This window comes from Oncorhynchus nerka, linkage group LG20 (genome assembly GCF_034236695.1).
Source record: "Oncorhynchus nerka isolate Pitt River linkage group LG20, Oner_Uvic_2.0, whole genome shotgun sequence".
Classification (NCBI taxonomy): domain Eukaryota; kingdom Metazoa; phylum Chordata; class Actinopteri; order Salmoniformes; family Salmonidae; genus Oncorhynchus; species Oncorhynchus nerka.
Genome location: NC_088415.1, coordinates 74,172,650 through 74,193,366, shown reverse-complemented (window position 1 = coordinate 74,193,366; position 20,717 = coordinate 74,172,650). Strand labels below are relative to the sequence as shown.

Below are 20,717 nucleotides of genomic sequence, written 5' to 3'. Positions count from 1 at the left end.
TAGAGGAAATAGAAGCACAGATCAACCTCAGTTCATCATTTCAGCACACTGCTACACACAGATCGACCGATTAGGATTTTTCAACGCAGATACCGATTATTGGAAGACGGAAAAAAAGCCGGTACCGATTAAATTGGCCGATTTTTATATAGATTTGTAATAATGACAATTACAACAATACTGAATGAACAATGAACCCATTTATTTTGACTTAACATAATACACTGCTCAAAAAAAATAAAGGGAACACTAAAATAACACATCCTAAATCTGAATTAATTTTGGCATGGAGGGCGGTTTGAGGATCTTATCTCGGTACCTAATGGTAGTCAGGCTACCTCTGGCGAGCAGATCTAGGATGTGTTATTTTAGTGTTCCCTTTATTCTTTTGAGCAGTGTATAATAAAAACACACAGTAATACGAGCCTTAGGTCATTATTATGGTCAAATCCTGAAACTATCATTTCGAAAACAAAATGTTTATTCATTCAATGAAATACAGAACCCTTACGTATTTTGTCGAACGAGTGGCAACCCTAAGTCTAAATATTGCTGTTACATTGCACAACCTTCAATGTTATGTGATAATTATGTAAAACTCTGTCAAATTAATTACGGTCTTTCTTAGGAAGAAAACACAGTTTGCAATGAGCCAGGCGGCCCCAACTGTTGCATATACCCTGACTCTGCTTGCACTGAACGCAAGAGAAGTGACACAATTTCCCTAGTTAATATTACCTGCTAACATGCATTTATTTTAACTAAATATGCAGGTTTAAAATAATATACTTCTGTGTACTGATTTTAAGAAAGGCATGGATGTTTATGGTTAGGTACATTTGTGAAATGAATGTGCCTTTTTGCAAATGCGCTTTTGTTAAATCACCAGTTTGGCAAAGTTGAAGTAGGCTGTGATTCAATGATAAATTAACAGGCAACGCATTGATTATAAGCAACGCGGGGCGGGACAAGCTAGTTAACCTAGTAATATCATCAACCATGTGTAGTTAGTGATTATGTGAAGACTGATCGTTTTTTAAATAAGATAATCGGCCATGCCAATTAATTGGTTGACCTCTAACACACATGCAGACAATCATGTTTTAAGAGCACAGGTAATTCACACCACATGCGGATAGTCTTGTTCTAATAACCCGTATTGGCAGCTAAAGCAGTATCGATGTCACATGCGTTTTGCAGTGGTTTTCATTAGGTTACACATTGCACAATAAGGGTAGTATATGAGGTTACAGAGCAGAGGATGTATGAAAACGCTGTTATTTTTCATCCTATAGCTTATTTTTAAATAGTGAGTCAACATGTTCTCCAGGTCTTTTATTTCCATTTACTGATCAAAAATTCTCACCTTCTCTTTTGTCTCTCTGCAGCAGACATACAGTAAATGGAGCAATATGTTTGGAACATCAAATTACAATGAAATGTCAGTATCAAATCGCAACACATATTGTATCGGCACCCAAGTATCGCGATAGTATCGTATTGTGAGGTCCCTTGCAATTCCCAGCCCCCATTAAGACTTTGTCGCCGAATCCCATAAAACAGCACCAAGGGCAGTCCCTTCACAACAAAGCCTGGCTTCATACTGGACTTATCCTTTAACCCCAATAGAAACAGTACACGCTGCATCCCAAATGGCACCCTATTCCCTATGTAGTGCATAACTTTTGACCAGGGCCTATAGCCCTCTGGTCAAAAGTAGTGCACTATGTAGGGAATAGAGTGCCATTTTGGATGCATCTAAGGATTTATTGGTATAGACTCCAGACACTTACCTACTGGGTTGCAGCTGCAGGGCAGGCAGCGGGTGCCAGATGTGTCTCTGTAGTAGTTGTCCAGGCAGCGCTCACAGTTGGGCCCGTCTGTGTAGTCGGCACAGTTGCGGCAGTGTCCTCCGTGGCCGGTGTCACGGTAGAGCTCAGAGTCGAAGTAGCACTCTGCACTCTTGCCATTACAGTTGCACGCTGGGACCACCAGAAAAAGTAGCCATTCGTTTTTGTGTGCGTGAGATCAATATAGGTGTATATTAGGGAGGAAGCAGTAGAATTTAAACTGCCGGATTTCAGAGTGGGAAAAGCACATTTTACATACCAGGCTTTGGTAAACAAGCCCTCAGTTTACCCCATAACGTTTTAGGGACAATGTATGATGGGTTCAATGTATATGTGAGAGGTGGTGGTAGAAACACATATGGAAATTCAATATCATACTGAATCTTCCCTGCGTTAAAGGGTGGGGCATTTCATTTGGCACATTTCACATATCAGGTGTACTTTCCCCTAAATGGCAGATTATGTGGCCTGAAGCAGATTGAGGTGGGTGTGGAAGTGGGTGTGAGAAGTGTGGTGTGGACTGTTCTGAACCTGATTAGTTATGCATTTGCAGTATGATATGAATGTCTGCCTGGCCTGGCCTGCATAGAAACAGGAAGGATCTCTTGCAATGTGATTTACGCAGATACTTATCTCTTGGGTTGTGTCCCAAATAGTATCCTATTCCCCATGTAGTGCACTACTTTTGACCAGGGCCCCTGACTAGGGTCCAGAGCTCTGGTCAAAAGTGGTGCACTATATAGGGAATAGGGTACGATTTGGGGTGGCAGGGGACTGACTTACGCAGACACTCATTAGGGTTATTGGCTGTAGCTCTCCTCCAGGGACGGTCGTTGTAGAACGGCTTGCACACATTGCAGTCATCGCCCTCCGTGTTGTGCTTGCAGTTGCATACCGGCTTGCCGAAACCGTTATTTTTCGCACACTCACTCGCATGGCCATTGCACTTGCACCTGGAACAGCAGAGAACAGTGGAGTCTGTCATCGTGAGAGTTACAATGCACAATTCAACCATCTGGGCCATATTCACAAAGCCTCTCTGAGGAGGATCAAGTCTCCGCTGTCTATGTCATCTTATTCATTATGATGTAAACAGCAAAACTGATCCTAGATCAGCACTTCTACTCTGAGACACTTTAAGAATATGGTCTCTGACCAGTGGTCTTTTGCACTGGTCTTAGAGGCCCTGACTGTAAATATCAAATTCGACTCAGTTATTTATTAACCTAACAGACTTAATTACTTGGTTAAACAGTCTAACACTCCAACCATATGGTATATCAACTGCATTGATTTTCATCGCAATCATATCAGTCACCTTTGTATGCAAGCTTTTTAAGGGGGTGACCTGTTATCACATGATAGTAGCATGATTATATTTGCAGTCATCTACAAATAGGTGTTCATCTATCTACATTTGACCGATAGCAGAAACTTGGACTCCATCTAACACACCACTATTTGTAGCCTACATCTTGTTCGTTTGAAAGTCATAGCTCAAAGTATGTGTTGTTGGGAATCACAAAAACACTTCAAGATAATTTGACTTAATGATCCATCAACAAATACATTCCTATTATACCTTTAGCCAAATCAATTTCAGCACTGGGAGAGTTTTATTTAGACTGATAACTCCATTGGGTTTACCCAATGCAGAAGGGCTGAACACCTGAGACACCTCGAAAGAGCCCTTCCGAACAAGAGAAGACTTGCATGGCAGCAACCTTTGTGTATTGTTTCAAGTTTTCCTTGGCAGCGAAGTGTGGAAATATTGACAACAGGAAGGAAGACACTATAGCATTAGAGGCCTATTAAACAGAATAGGCTGTTTATCAAAAAAAAAAAAAAAAGCAACCCTCCCTCACTATCTTTTCCATTTTGTAATACCTGTACTAGGAGTTAGATCCAGTTCCCACTCAGAATATATAGGCTAGCTGGTAGATGTGCTGACATGGCTGATCAGTGAGTAGACCAGGTAGAGTAGGCCTACTACACCAGAGCTTGGACTGGCCTTTGGCCTCAACTCTGTCGTCATTTCGGGGCCCGCCCCATTCCGGCATCCGTGGACTATAATCCAGCACAACCAGGCAGGAATGCCAACAACGTGGCTATGTAATGGAAATCTGCTCTATATTTCAAAACAGATTAAGGTGAAAAAACACTGCAGCGGCAAGGAGTAAGTTTAACACGTGTCAGAAACCCCTCTTCTCTTCTGGCTTTTCAGTTCAAAACTAGGGAGGGATAGTTTTTTTTGGATTCTTGGTTGAGCCACTGAGAATAAACCCACACAAAGTAAAAATGGGGCCAGATATGAACTTGATCAAAAGTCATCAGACTATGCTACTTTAGATGATTGATTTAGCTAACATCACCCAGACAAAAACATCTATTGTGAGCACTTGAGGTTTGATAACAATCGTGGATTAGACATTTTTTGTGTGAATCTGCACTAAAGAAAACACGCTGTGTGGCTAACAGACAGGGCCTCATCCTTTAAAGGAATTTTATAGGCATACATTATTTGTTGCCATTTTTTCTTTTTATGCTCTAATTTCTAATTCCAAATAAAATAAACATTTGTACGATGAATTATTCATAAAAAAATTAATTTGTGTGTGAAATTGCTATACTCAATGGTATTGGTAAAATAAAATGGAAAAAAAATCTGTACACAAGGGAAAAGCCAGGCAGTGGAAGCTGCCAAAAGCTGTTGCAAGATAGAGATAGCATAATGCTGAGGCAACCACTCTCACCTTCCTCCCACTGCAAAGTCTGAGATAGCGTAGTAGTAGGATTTCAGGACCTTGGGATCATTGAAAACTTCATCTCCGAATGTGTTGAGCCTGTTCAGGGTCACTTTGATATCTGTGGCAGTCACCCATTCCTGAAGAAGAAAAATACAAAAAGGACACAGTGTTAAAAATGCAGCCAGGTCAGACTCGACAAACATCTGCCAGGCCTTGCCTGCTAAATATGTATGGAGAGTTAGTAACTTACAACTTCTCTTGACGGAGGAGAAAAGGGAGAGCGGATTGGAGATTTGAATGTGAACTGTACGATAGGTTTGTTTGGCGTAAAAGGAATTATTTTTCAGGTTTAAAGTTGACATTTTAAATGAGAGACTAAGCCCTATCCCTGGTCCTATTGCAGCCATTTAGAAGAAAAATAAATACAGCCACACGAATCTAAACCAAACCTCAGACATTCTCATGGAATCAGAAGATAAAAGCCTTTTGTTTGCTTGTTTAGAATTACAGCAGAGGACAAATCTGGAGTAAACAACGGAAGAGTAACATTAAGATTCTGTTCTTTTCCACACATGCAGGTTTAAATAGCCTGTTTTACGTTCAACATTTTAATACAATGTTTTAATTATTTTTGAACAGGAGTTGTAAATGCAGCCAAGTCCAATGTGTGCATCATATCGCTTGCTCAGGCAAAATTATTTGCCAACAAACATTCTGCAGAATTAGTTGTAGCCTAACTACTACCAGTAGACTAACTCAAAACATATCAGGCTTGACTTTTTGCTGACAACAGCTCCAATGTTTTGCCACTTATAGCCTAACTCTACTAGAACAGTCTGACACATCCATAGGGCAGCCATGAGTCAGAGCAGGTTCCGTCTGTCTCAGGCACGGGGCCAAAGGCTCTGCTCGTCTACCCCTTTGACTTCTCTGGCACTATCACTCCATCCGCTTATACACCATCGTTCAAATGTTTTGGGTCACTTCAAAATGTCCTTGTTTTTTAAAATAAAGGCACAGTTTTTCCCCATTAAAATAACATCAAATGAACGGAGCAAAGTATAGCGAGATCCTTTTTGAAACCCCGCTCCAGAGTGCTCAGGACCTCAGACTGGAGCGAAGGTTCACCTTTCAACAGGACACGACCCTATGCACACAGCCAAGATAACACATGCCCTTGAGTGGCCCAGCCAAAGACAGGACTTGAAAATAGCCGTGCTGTGACGCTCCCCATCCAACCTGACAGAGCATGAGAGGATCTGCAGAGAAGAATGGGAGAAACTCCCCAAAATACAGGCCAAGCTTGTAGCGTCATACCCAATAAGGCTGTAATCACTATTTTTTATACATTTGCTAAATTGTCTAAAAACCTGTGCTTGCTTTGTCATTATGGGGTATTGTGTGTAGACTTGATGAGGGGGGAAAAAACTACTTAATACATTTTAGAATAAGGCTGTTAAAGTAACAAAATGTGGAGAAAGTCAAGCTGTCTAAATACTTTCCAAATGCACTGTATAGCTGGATGAATTGTTACGTTTATCTCCTGTTCATTATCTTACCTGTAGGCTATATTTTCTGTATACAGAGTTAGCCCAATATGAAAATGTTTTGGTAGATTGTTGTTGTACGAAAAATATTCCATATCCTTAGGAATCGTAAACAATCATTCAAATATTACATAGACTCCAGTTAACAAATACAACTATCCCTGCAACGTAGCCCCATGACACCTCAAAGGTATCCATTCCAAAAAGAGTCTTGGGCTTTGGTATATATAGCGATATGTCACATGAGAAAGTCAAATAGGGAAGTATATGGCGCCAGAGCTAAATTTGTTCATTTGCTAGAGATAGAGCATTACATTTGAAAGCCAGGGTATTCTACACAGGCGCAAAAAAGTATGAACAACCAACAGCAGATAAATACGTACCATGAGTCATGAGCTGACTAGTTTTTGTAAAAACAAGAATCATAACGTTAAAATTGATCTGAAATTACCAGGCATCAGCGGACTACTTTTAATTAACAAAGCACTTATCAAGATAAACCCTTTATATATATATATATATATATATATATATATATATATATAAAGACAACTTTCTTACATTAATGTAGTAGGTTAAGGCTATAAACGGTTAGTCTATAAATGTTAGTCATTTGGGTTAAAAATCTGATCTAGGTTAGTAGTGATGGGAGGAAAACAAAGAGATAGTTACATACTGTAATATTATATCAACATTTTGATTTAAAAAAATAAAACGTTTTAGCTTTTTGTTGTTTTTGCTAGGTAGCATTAGCTAGCGCTAGTCGGCTGTACCTGTGCAAAAACCCAGGTAATTTTTTATCCAATAGATTGTTCTCCATCTTTTTTTCTTTTAAGTGAGCCAACATGTTTTCAGCACTATAAGCAATATGTTTCAAACATCAAACTGCAATATTGTATTGTGAGGTCCCTGGCAATTATCCAGCCCTACAGGCTAGTAGTATCGTTGTGCTTTGTCTGGAAGCACACACACAAATTCTCCCTTGCTAAAAGCAATGCGCAACAAACATCTCCAGCTGTGCCTCTAAGAGCCAAACTCAATCAGTACTGTAGTGGGAAATCTGGGGGCGTCACCTAGCAATATGTTGCAGCACTTGGCACCGGTCAGGCTCTCACACTTTCCCAACTGGACTAGTGTGCTACTCCCTTCCATTGGGCACGCCTGCCAACAGCAAATGTCCAGGCCAAAATAGCTCAAGTATAAGGGCTAACTTATCATTACTCTGTCCACATCATTGATTGCCTCAACACTACCTATATATGATGCACTACATACTCTGTGCTGGCAGACAACCTTGGAAAAATAAAGCTAAATAAAATAGCCACCCAGGGACACACAAGTCTGGGATCATAGCTGGAACAAAAGCATCACACAATGTTCCTATGTCAAGGTCTCTAGAATGCTATAAAACAGCAGATGTTGTTCTTTACCTGAAGAACTGGGCTGTTGTCAAAGTTGTAAGCACTGGGCCGGCCTTCAAGGGTGGAGAAGGCGACGTTTCCTCCAGTCAGGGGTGAGATGTCGCTGAACTCGTCTGTGCAGAGGGCCTGTTGTTCGTCCTGTCCGGTGCGGATGAAGCCCCTGTTGGTCTTCTGGTAGGTCTTCTCACAGGAGCCACTGTAGTACTGGTAAGGCGTCCATGGTCCATCCTCACTTGTACGCTTGTAGATGGCGAAGCTCTCTGGGCGGCTGGTGTGGAACTTGAGTCGCACGTAAGTGATGTCGAAAGCCTTGCCTGAAGAACAGAAAAGAAACATGAGAATTTTGATACTTTAGCCAAAAGATGAGCGCATAGTTCACAGTGAACAATACAAGCTACCATAACTATTCTAACTACGTAGTTAATAAAGACAAAAAAAAATCTCTTGCACAACACATGGATAAATATTAAGCTGTTGCTCAAAGACCCAAAAAAGCTAATCAGTCACTAAAGACTGCTTTTACAACAAGCCTTTTCCAGATGCATTGTCTGTTTAAACCAAGACAAAAAAGGATTTCTAAAGCTCTCCAGTGTCCTCCAGTAATACTAGAGGGTCTTTTCAAAACCTATTTGGCATGTCTGGGCAGGCTAGGACTTGAAGGGGGATGAACACCAGACTATATGCGCTAGGAGAAATGGTATGGGGAGACGTCATTTATTTTGTGTAAAGAAATTAAATGATCTTTCAACACAGCGACAGGGGGTACAATTGTTTAACAAAAAATGTGCTCTCTAAACAGATCTGCAAAGAAAATAAAACATCTATACAGGGACCATTGTGGCGTGTGCAAATATAGGTGAAGCCATGTAACTTACTGAAACATATAGATATCTCAACTACAGAAGGGCTTGGAAAGATAGAGGATTTAAATGAATCAGTTCATTTCCTCTCCAGTGAGTGTTTGTGCATGTTGTTGCAGTGACCATGACAATGAACTTTGACTTTTGAGGGACCTCTGTTAAAGGAAAATTCCACCCCAAAATGATCTTTTGGTATTTGTTTCATTAGCCCATTGTTGATATAGTCCGGAAATGTTTGACATGTCAGCAATCAAGTTTTCAAGATCTGCAACTTTCAAAATACAGCCTTTTGATGCATTTGGTTGGCTGCGTTTCTGTATTTTAAAAGGGATATTATATCTTAAAGTTAAATCTTGAAAAACTGCTGACGTGCTAAACATTTTGGGACTACACCGACAATAGACTAATGAAATAAATAACAAAAGAGAGTTTCCTTTGTCTTTTAAGTCAGCAAGCTTTGTAGATGAAGGTTAATCTGAAAGCAATATCTATATCTGTAGGGTGTGAGCTGGTTTTTATCATGAATTCATGCGTTTACATTGAGATTAAAGTGAATAGTCGAGTATTCTATAAATGTTCTGGAGTGCCTGCTTTGGCCCAGGGAGTCTCCTATTCAAACATAAGACTTGTACAAATTCTACCTCAACTGGCCTGTGAGTCACTAAACGAGGCGTGGATTTCAACAGGTCTGCTTTAACATCTAGAGAAATCTTTTCAAATGAAAAAAAAAGCTGGAAGTAAAACAATGATGTTTATTTGCGCTTATACCCATTCGATTGTGTTAAATTTCTCCTCAAATCTATTTAAGTAGAAAAAAAGTTTAGCTTAACACAGAAAGTTGCTAATTAAAACATGGAAAAAACCTAAATCACACACAAGTGCAACGAGACACAGGCATACTTGACTGGTTGACATTTCCATAACATGTCATAGACAAAGAACTTTAAGCTTAACCATTTGTCTGACCTTTTACAACCAATTTGCCCACTCTTTCCACTAGCCACTTCCATTATGATGCACAGGCATGACACCAAAGCATCTGAATGTGACATTCTGTGAACAAGCAAACTTAAGAGTGCTCGAGCATCGGGGAAAATCGCACTGGGAACAGACTGTCATTGACATCTAATTTCTAAAACCACCCCCACATCCTCGTAAACAAGACAAACAGCATCTGTTGGCACAGCAAGGAAGTGGCAAGCAGAGGCAAACAAAAGGGCCTCTCGTCAACCCAACATGGAAGAGCCACTCAGTGGAGACAAAGGAAGCCTCAACAGTGAATACAGGTGGTCAGGCAGTCACTAGACTAGTAGTCTAGTTCACAGGCAAGGCAAGTTCTGAAGATAACGAGGAAAGGGCAATGGAAATTATGGTTTAGCCTTGAACAAGGACATGGTTACTCTTTGGCAGCTGAGGTTTAAATCATTAAGAGAATCTGTCTGCCAATAGGTACTTATCACAGTAGGAGGCCGTTTCTTCTCTTGCTAGAACAAAAGACGCACCAGCTGCGTACTGAACTGGTACCGACGAATCTGCCATTGCTACTTGTAAAATTGCAATGCTCCTCAGTGGCCGACAACTTGACTGAGTCAGAGAGCACAAACCTCCAAGTGGGAAAACCGACAGGAGTGACCACAAAAAGGACAAAATTAGCGAATTACATTCTAAAGGTTTAGCTAAGGTTATCTAGCCAGCTAAATAATTGGCTATGGGCAGCCACTGGCAGTATGGGATTATGTAGAGTGAATTGAATAGTTTCTTCGTCATCTTGCTAGCTAGTTATCTAGCTGTGGTCATCTGTCTAGAATAAACAACGGCTTTTTACAACAATAGCAACACTAGCACAGGTAGCTAGTTATCCAACATTGGATACCTACAAAGCAAAATACACAGGGACTCGCATCGCCAAACTAAACGTAAGAATGCAATGCTACCTTCTGGAATGGAGTATTTTAACAAAGTCTGTTGACATTGTTCACAGGCGCTAAGTACTCTCTGCAAGCAAACATTTTACAAATCTTACTGGTGTGTAAGAGTCCGACTAAGAGTCTTGGGTGGCCAAGGTTTGTTCTTAGTACATTCAACCAAAATGAGTTTTACAGTACACTGTGATTGTCACTGTAGGCCTACTTTTAGCTTTCAAGCCCTAGGTGCATTCTTTCACTGATTAGCTTAAACTGTACAAAGTAATAACCACAAAGCCAGCTATGCCCTATAAATGCATAATTTCAGTGATGTAGGCCTGCAGTAACAAACATCAATAGTGAGCAGGAATAGCTAACATTTCAGTCTTTACTAAAATTGTAGTCTAATGCAATGATCGCTTTTATGATTGAGCTGATGCACTTTAAAGATGCACTACCCAGAAATCGCTCTACTATAACTATTGCTAAAATTCTAAGTTTGCCTAATTTTAGTTTATGTGACAAAAGAACTATAGCATAGAGCAGGTATTCCCGAACTGGGGTACGCCAAATAAATATGTGATTCTTTGACATTTTTTTCCCTTCACATTTTCAAACAGCACATTCATATTTTCTAACGGGGCTATACATTTGGGAGTTTTTTTCCCTTGCCTGAGTAGCCTCGTATCACTGCCAAAAATAACAAACCATCTAGTGTTCAGCGAAATAACAATGTCAAATACAGGTAGCCTATTCAAATAATTAACATTCAATCACATTAACCTTTACTCTCTTGCAGGAAACCTTTACTTTTTGCACAGACATTTTGAAGCGAAACATGACAATTAGAAAAATAAGCCACGGGAGTTTTTGGAGCAGGAATAAAGACGACTTTTGAGTAGTAAGACATGTATAAAAGCAACCGATACCATTAATTAAAGCGTCTTATATGGTGAGCTACAGAGTGGCTAGGACAGGCAAGCCCCATACTATCGTGGATGACTTAATTCTTCCTAATGCCGCGGATGTGGCTGGGACAATGCTGGGGGAAAAGGACTTTTTCAACGCCGATACCGATTATTGGAGGACCTAAAAAGCCGATACCGATTAAATCAGACAATTTTTTAAATATATTTTTTTATTTGTAATAATGACAATTAACACTTATTTTAACTTCATATAAAACATCAATAAAATCAATTTAGCCTCAAGTAAATAATGAAACATGTTCAATTTGGTTTAAATAATGCAAAAACAAAGTGTTGGAGAGGTAATATGTGCCATGTAAAAATATGTGCCATGTAAAAAAGCTAACGTTTAAGTTCCTTGCTCAGAACATGAGAACATATGAAAGTTGGTGGTTCTTTTTAACATGATAATATTCCAAGGTAAGAGGTTTTAGGTTGTAGTTAATATAGTATTTATAGGACTATCTCTCTATACCATTTGTATTTCAAATGGCCCCTACCTGGGCTCGAACCAGGAACACATTGACAACAGCCACACTCAAAGCATCGTTACCCATCGCTCCACAAAAGCCGCAGCCCTTGCAGCGCAAGGGGAATAACTACACCAAATCTTAAAGCGAGTGACGTTTGAAACAATATTAGCGCACACCCAGCTAACTAGCTAGCCATTTCACATTGGTTTCACCAGCCATTAGGCTGATAGGCTTGAAGTCATAAACAGCGCTATGCTTGCGAAGAGCTGCTGGCAAAACGCACGATAGTGCTGTCTGAATAGATGATTACGGGCCTGCTGCTGCTCAGTCATACTGCTCTATCAAATTAGACTTAATTATAACATAATAACACACAGATTATTTGGTCATTAATATTATCGAATCCGGAAACTACCATTTCGAAAAACAAAACGTTTATTATTTCAGTGAAAAACGGAACCGTTCGGTATTTTATCTAATGGGTGGCATCCCTAAGTCTAAATATTCTTGTTACATTGCACAACCTTCAATGTATGTCATAATTATGTAAAATTCTGGCAAATTAGTTCGCAATGAGCCAGGCAGCCCAAACTGTTGCATTTATCCCTGACTCTGCATGCAATGAATGCAAGAGAAATGACCATTTCACCTGGTTAATATTGCCTGCTAAACTGGATTAGTAGTTATAACTAGTGATTATGATAGATTTTTTTTCTAAGATAAGTTTAATGCTAGCTAGCAATTTACCTTGGCTTCTACTGCATTCGCGTAACAGGCAGATTACTTGAGGAGTGCAATGGTTAGAGCGTTGGACTAGTTAACTGTGCGGTTGCAAGATTGGAACCCCTGAACAAGGCAGTTAACCCACCGTTCCTAGGCAGTCATTGAAAATAAGCATGTGTTAACTGACTTGCCTAGTTAAATAAAAGGTATACAAATAAAAAAAACGGAAATCGGCGCCCAAAAATACCGATTTCTGATTGTTATGAAAACTTGAAATCGGCCCTAATTAATCGGCCATTCCGATTAATCGGTCGACCTCTAATACAGACAATGCCTTCATCAAACAACACTGTTTCACAATGCATTAGATGTTCTGAAACAATTACTGCTTCACATAAGCCAGTGAAATATATGCGTTACAGTTGGATGAGTCAACAGACGTGGCGGGCCTGGCAGACCTCCTGGTATATGTCCGTTATGTTTATGGGGGGTCAATTAAGGAAGACATCCTCTTCTGCAAACCACTGGAAACCAGGACAACAGGAGAGGATATTTTTAAAGTACTGGACAGCTTTGTGACATCAAATGGACGTTGGTGGTCAAGATGTGTTGGTATCTGTACTGATAGAGCAAAAGTCTTGACAGGGAGACATAGTGGAGTGGTACCACACGTGCAAGCAGTTGCTCCAGACGCCACTTGGGTACACTGCAGTATCCACCGAGAGGCTCTTGCTGTCAAGAGAGCCTCATCGAAATTGCAACAAGCGGTTCTGTGAAAATGGAATTAAAAAAGAAGCCACTGCCAGATCTCTGGATTGGGCTGTGCTCAGAGTTTATTGCCTTGGCAAATCGCGCTGTTAAGTCACAGATACCCTTTGCAACCATGCACCTATGTGAGAGTGGATTCTCGGCCCTTACGAGCATGAAAACTAAATACAGGCACAGACTGTGTGGAAAATGATTTAAGACAGATTCTCTCCAATACAACATTACAGAGGTATGTGCATTCTTTCAAGCACACCCTTCTCATTAACCTGTGGTGAGTTATTCACAATTTTTAATGAACAAATAAGGTTTTATATGTAAGATGGCTAAATAAAAGAGCAAAATTATTGATTATTATTATTATTTGTGCCCTGGTCCTATAAGAGCTCTTTGTTTACTTCCCATGACCCGAGATGTGACAAAAACTCACACTCATGTTAAAAAATGTATAATGTGTAATAGGCTTACAATGTTGGCAAAAAACAACATTTGAGAGTGCGCTGACCCTGGTGCTGGAGGGGGTATGCAGCTGGAGGTTGAATGTTTGAAGGGGTATGGGACTATAAAACGTTTGGGAACCACTGGTCTACAGCATGAAGCCATGAGGAATTCCGGGTTTCCTTACAAAACAATTGGTTAATTGATAAGCAAAATTATTTACAGTAGAGAGCGCAAACAAAGTCTGGCTGAGAGAACCCCTTGTGTTCTCCTATAAGTATAAAAAAGTATTAAAAAGACATAAGATAAAGACTAAGTTGGTTTACAGTGGAAGGTATCTTGTCATTTTACACATTAGTAACAGTAGGCTAGGGTGGGGAAGTTGTCAGATTTACATTAAACAAAACTTCTTCCACACGATCACCATAAATTGGTATGGGTTAAAACCGACTTAACACTACCATTGTAAGATACAGACCCGGTGAAATATATTTTAGAGCTCCAAACGCAGTAATGTTTTAAATGAAAATAAACTCCTGTGAGTGACAGCCGATAACTAAGGGAGGGGACTTTAACCATGTGTTCACCTGCCCCCTCAAGCATGTTGTAGTAGAGTGAGGCTGTGACGTGGTGGTTGGGGGAGGGGAGGTGGAGAGTGAACCTGTCTGGAATCAATGATCTTTTATATTGACAAGATAATCAAGTGACTGCTCTAACAACATAAATACATATCCTCAAAGATGAAAAGCAGGCAGAAGGAGGCGAGATCAGATTGGACCATTCTAGCTAATGAGAGGGCAGATACGTGTGTGAACAACAGGCCAGAGATAGAGAAGACTCATCTTATCTTTGCCCTTATAGCATCTGACAGTGTCATTTAGGCCATCTCCATTTTAAAAGGAGTCCATTTTCTTATTTTTCATTGGCTGACCGCTCCCAACTCATAGGAAATCTCCATCCAGTTGACTACTTTAAAATAGTGGAAGCCCTCAATGGCAATGTCCATGCTAAAACAGGTTATACCCATGATGAGTCCTCCATCTATCTCTGACAACAGGCACAACGCCGATAGTAGTCTTTTTCAAAGTTGTCGAAATGCCACGTGTGTCTGCTTAGATCAGTGCATTCGTAAAAACAAAACCTAACCATTATGGAAATTCTATTTGATCAAATGAGCCTCATGTAGCAATAGAAAAAAAGTGTCAACAAAATGACAATCATTGACCTACATGCAAAAAATCCTCACTTCGTGAGCTCAATTTCGTGGACAGATTATGGGCTGAGTAAAACCTTTCGCTTCGTCTCTTCCTCTCTGCTGGAATGTGCTTCCGCTAGGCCAGTAAAGGGGTGGGCTGACAAGAGAACGACTCGAGAGGGAGAACAGAGACAAGTAAGTTAGGGGGAAAAGGGGCTGTGTATGGAGACATATTGTTTGTTAAAATGTGAATGAAAGCTCATGACTTTTCTAAAAAGAGGATTGTCTGATCAGCAATTCAAAAGTTCTGGAGAAGAAGACATGCATGTTCAACAAATCAAGCATTGATTGAATCTGAGAATTTGTGCCTGGCTTACAATTGTTGAACCATGAATGGCCAGAACTAAACAAGGACTTTTTATCACATACTGTAAAGAAAAAGTAAAATGTAATATTCTGCGAATCATGTAATTATATGCACATTCCGCAAATATATCCGACACTCAGATGCATTCGACTGGTTTGAGGAAATGTGAAATCTGCATTTACATTGCCAAAGATTCTGACAAGCCACACACTGATGTTTCCTATGGTCTCTAACATGTCATTAGGACACAAGTGGTGTTTTATCACAGCAAGCTTGGACGTGTAAGCAGACAAACCTCACAAGACCAGAGTTTTTCAACAAACAGATCTGGGACCTTTCTGCAGATGACTACCAAGGGGGACATTCCAGGGGGTAAGCAGAGGGGGCGTCTTTGAAAAGTTTATAATCTGTTAATCGCATAGCCAATTTCTATACTCATTAGCCGTGAACATCATATGAAAAACAGATGGTACCTTTTCCCGAAGACAATCTCATTAATTCTATTTGAACACAGAAGAGATCTTTCCTTAAGAACATTACAGTCAAGAGGAAGAAGCCCACACACTGCCATTAATTCAACATGCAGAACATTTTGTACTTGATGTTCTGTGGCTGTTGGAAGACTCTTTCCAACATTTTCAGTGCCAGGTGGTTTCTGCCAGTTCCCCTCATGACTTTACCTAAAATGTTTGACAACAGTTTATTTTGGCAATGAAGCCCTTTATCTACTTCCCTAGAGTCAGATGAACATGTTAGTTGTTACCATAGACTTCCAGTCATTGCACTAACAATAGTTAGGATTGGCTTGCGAAACTAAAGTATGAATTAATGACAAATGTATTATAGAAAATGAGTAACCAAATCAAAATGTTATTTGTCACATGCGCCGTATTCAGGTGTGCTTACTTACAAGCCCTTAAGACTTATTATTCTTTAAACTGCATTGTTGGTTAAGAAAAAAAATTGAAAAGTAACCAACGAAAGTAAAAAAATTATTAAAGAGCAGCAGTAAAATAACAATAGCGAGGCTATATACCAGTACATAGTCAATGTGCGGGGGCACCGGTTAATCGAGGTAATATGTACATGTAGGTAGAGTTAGTGACTATGCATAAATAATTAAACAGAGTGGCAGCAGCGTAAGGGGGGGATGCAAATATTGTATGTGGTTATGGGCTAGTTATTAAAGTGGACATGATATGGTGGCTTCCCATCCATTGCGACAAGGCTAGTTATTTTGATGTCAAATTCCTTTGAATGTACAGTATTATTGTAGACATTCTTGGGTTAAACCAAGGTGGTATGCTTCGCTGTTGGCCATTTGATTTAGGGTCTTTCAACACACCTCTCAGTTGTCAGAGATGAGGTGATAAAACTGATGATTAGTGATTGGGTTTGGGATAAGGTTTCATTGACATCCCACAAAGGCATCAAAAAACAAAGCTGATTGCTAACACACTCAGCCTGAAGCAACGAGAGCAAGGCTGTAAGGGAAAATGGTACTGAAAGTTGGAGCACCTTCCTGGGAGAAAAGTCTCAGTCACACCAAATCCCTTATTCAATCTCTGCAGACAATCTCTTACTGAATAAGATAATCTATTCAGAATCTCTTATTCAATCTCTGAGGCTGAAAAGACTCATGGGCACTCAGATCCTCCAAAAGTTCTACAGCTGCACCATTGAGAGCATCTTGACTGGCTGCATACCCGCTTGGTATGGCAACTGCTTGGCACCTGACTGCAAGGCGCTACAGAGGGTAGTGCGTATGGCCCAATGTATTACTGGTGGCGAGCTCCCTGCCATCCAGGACCACAAAACCAAGCGGTGTCAGAGGAAGGACCTAAAAATTGTCAAAGGCTCCAGCCTCCCAAGTCAGACTGTTCTCTCTGCTACCGCACGGCAAGCGGTACCGATTCACAAAGTCTGGAACCAACAGGACCCTGAACAGCTTCTACCCCCAAGCCATAATTTGTTAATTTGTTAAATAGTTAACCAATAGCTACCTGGATGGCATTGACCCGTACTGTTTATGATCTACTCTGTTCTGCATTGAAGATCCCCAAGAACGCAGTGGCCTCCATCATTCTTAAATGGAAGATGTTTGGAACCACCAAGACTTTTCCTAGACCTGGCAGCCAGGCTTAACTGAGCAATCAAGGGGAGAAGGGCCTTGGTGAGGGAGGTGACCAAGAACCCAATGGTCACTCTGAAAGAGCTCCAGAGTTCCTCTGTGGAGATGGGAGAACCTTCCAGAGGAACAAACATTGCTGCAGCACTCCACCAATCAGGCCTCTATGGTAGAGTGGCCAGACAGAAGCCACTCCTCAATAAAAGGCACAACATGCTGCTTGGAGTTTGCCAAAAGGCACCTAAAGACTCTCAGATCATGAGAAAAAAAGATTCTCTGGTCTGATGAAACCATGATTGAACTCTTTGGCCAATACCATCCCTACAGTGAAGCACAAGTGGTGGTAGTATCATGCTGTGGTGATGTTCTTCAGCGGCAGGGACTGGGAGACTAGTCGGGATCGAGGGAATGATGAACGGAGCAAAAAACAGAGATCTTTGATGAAGAGCGCTCTGGAGCATGTTAAGACCTCAGACTGGGGCAAAGGTTAACCTTCCAACAGGACAATGACCCTACGCACACAGTCACGACAACGCAGGAGTGGCTTCAGGACAAGTCTCTGAATGTCCTTGAGTGGCCTAGCCAGAGCCCAGACCTGCACCCGATCGAACATCTCTGGAGAGACCTGAAAAAAAGCTGTGCTGCGACGCTCCCCATCCAACCTGACAGAGCTAGAGAGGATCTGCAGATTAGAATGGGAGAAACTCCCCAATACAGGTGTGCCAAGCTTGTAGCGTCATACCCAAGAAGACTTGATGCTGTAATTGCTGCCAAAGGTGCTTCAACAAAGTACTGAGTAAAGGGTCTGAATACTTTAAGTGAGTGTGATCACTTTTACATGTTTTATAAATAATCAAAAAAGTACAACTTTTATTTTATTTTCGTCAATCATGGGGTATTGTGTGTAGATTGATGAGGGAAATTTCTTTTTTTAATACATTTTTGAATTTGAGGCTGTAATGTAACAAAATGTGGAAAAGGTCCAGGGGTCTGAATACTTTCCGAAGGCACTGTATATGTACATATCTACCTCAATTACCTCATAACCCTGCACATAGACTTGGTATTCGTACCCTGTGTATATAGCGAAGATATCGTTACTCATTGTGTACTTATTCCTCTTATTAGTTTTCTATTTCTTTTTTCTTCTCTGCATTGTTGGGAATGGGCCCGTAAGTAAGCATTTCATTGTTATTCTACACCAGTTGCTTATGAATCATGTGACGAATAACATTTCATTTGAGAATTTTTTTCAAGCCCTCAGCTTATGAAAGGCCTGATAATTTCAGAAAATCATTAGAAAAAAAACAATTAGTTCAGCCAAACTAATATAAATATCAGAGCCCTAAAAATTGCCCTAAGCCCTAATATCAGAGCCCTAAAAATTGCCCTAAGCCCTAATATCAGAGCCCTAGAAATTGTTTCGCTCCATTTACATTCAAGGGGAAAACAGCTAAATCAGCCATTTAAAATACTATGATATCATCAAGGTGTCATTTAGAAACTTCTCCCTCTACATGCTACTTTTAAGGTGTGTTCTAATTTTCACCTTTTACGGGGTTTTCTGGGATGACCTGCCTGTGGGATTTGGGCCTCCATCCCCTTACACCCAGTAGAGGCACAGCCTGAGGGTGAGTAGCAGGGAATATCTGGTGGATGGGAGGGGGATTACGGGTTGTTGAAGGGTGTGTGTTAATGTCCATGGGGAAGGCCACAAGCCACACCATGGTCCAATTAGATTTCCTCCCATGACCTCATCACATTCTTTACGTGGGAGATGAACAATGACCGCTTTGAGTTTTAACGTGTGGGCATGACAACTTTCTCCCCCCTTGTACACGATTTTCTCCATCTGCTCGGGAGATATGTAGTACATCTGATTTAACTCAACACTCCCACGGTCTGAACAAATACACGGACAGACATGGGGATCGGATACAGCAACAACCATGGCATCAACTCACTGCAATCAATTTACTTCAGGGCACAATCCAATTCAGTTTACACCTTGCTAATATGATCACAGTAGGATCTAGTAACCTAGAGGGCAAATTTATTCACATCAAATTATTATTAATATCTAAAAAGGAAACTAAAGCACTTCTAAAGTAGATTTGTACTTGCGTGTGTGCTTACACACCATGTAGGCTAGTCCTAACTGACCAAAGGGGATCCCCAAACCCCGTTAATGTAAGCAAAGAAAAAAGCATGAGCTGCAGGGGAGAAGATGGCCGTGTGTTTCTGCATTAAACAGGAGAAAAAAAAGGTAAACTCATTTGGGCTATTTTGCTTATCTCTAACAGGTGTCATGTCGGGTCAGTCTGACAAGTAAAACCTCCCGAGATAAAAACCTGAACAAATTGAAAGTTCTATTCAGAAAGGGTGGGGGAGGGCAACATTACAGTTGAGGAATCTGAGGAATGTGCCCGAGTTCATCATCTGAAGGGCAGATCGCCTGTTACGGTCTCTATGAGAACTGTCAGACGGGAATAAAGACCCCCCCCCGGCTGATCTCTAAAATAAACTATTTCCGGCAGGTCCAGCGACTCAAAGGGAGCCCCCTCTCTGTCAGAGGTGCTTTCCCAGCGTTATGATACTTCTTTCACAGGATTCACAGCATGTTGCTTGTAAAAACATATGATCCCCTTTCAAACAGACCCATTTTTACCTCTCGTCGACATTCTCCTTTTATTTAGCGATTGATTAGCGGCAAATGAGCAAGAAACATTCAAACAGCCAAATACATCCAAGTAACCACACTGTGGGCCTGTTACAATAGATCAATCATGATGGAATTGATGAATATCCACTTTGTAAGATCAGATATTGAATATGCGTCAATCTGGTCAATGGAACGTCTGCGTTCCATTAACTCCTTTAACGCATCTATTAATCAAGTTCTAAATTCCTCTGTTAGGACAGAATGCACTGCTTTCGTTTCTTCCCATTCACAACAGTAAGTTAGCAGCTTGCAATACATGATTTCCCTTTTATGGGGAATAAAAAGTTGTTCTGGTAATTATATGGAGCTGGCTAGTCAGCTACATAGTAAGCTAACAGCAAACCAAAATGTTGTCCAGAAAGTTGATTTTGGTTTCCCCGACTTGCTAACTTGACAATTTATAAATACATTTTTAAAAACTGATGTTTTTTTTGTGCACATATTTTTACAGGTAGAGTTGCTGTTTGAAACAGGTTGCTGCATGCAGACAGCCATTTTGTTTATGCTTTTTCATAATTATAAGGACAAGTTTGATGACGTCGGACCACAATAGAAGGTTCAGGATGCGTGCCAAAGCCGATTATGATTTTGACACCGATATCGATTATT

The 20,717-nt window shown here is 40.6% G+C and overlaps 1 protein-coding gene across 1 annotated transcript in view; it reads right to left on the bottom strand.

Annotated features, from left to right (window-relative positions):
• The window catches only part of LOC115103110 (laminin subunit gamma-1-like), a 69,293-nt gene that overhangs the window by 18,753 nt on the left and 29,823 nt on the right, over positions 1-20,717 (bottom strand). Inside the window, exons 2-5 of the mRNA XM_029623757.2 lie at positions 7,575-7,879; positions 4,604-4,734; positions 2,634-2,803; positions 1,794-1,982 (exon numbers count right to left, since the gene is read on the bottom strand). Of these exons, the coding sequence (XP_029479617.1) occupies positions 1,794-1,982; positions 2,634-2,803; positions 4,604-4,734; positions 7,575-7,879 (795 nt within the window). The remainder of the gene's footprint in view (positions 1-1,793; positions 1,983-2,633; positions 2,804-4,603; positions 4,735-7,574; positions 7,880-20,717) is intronic.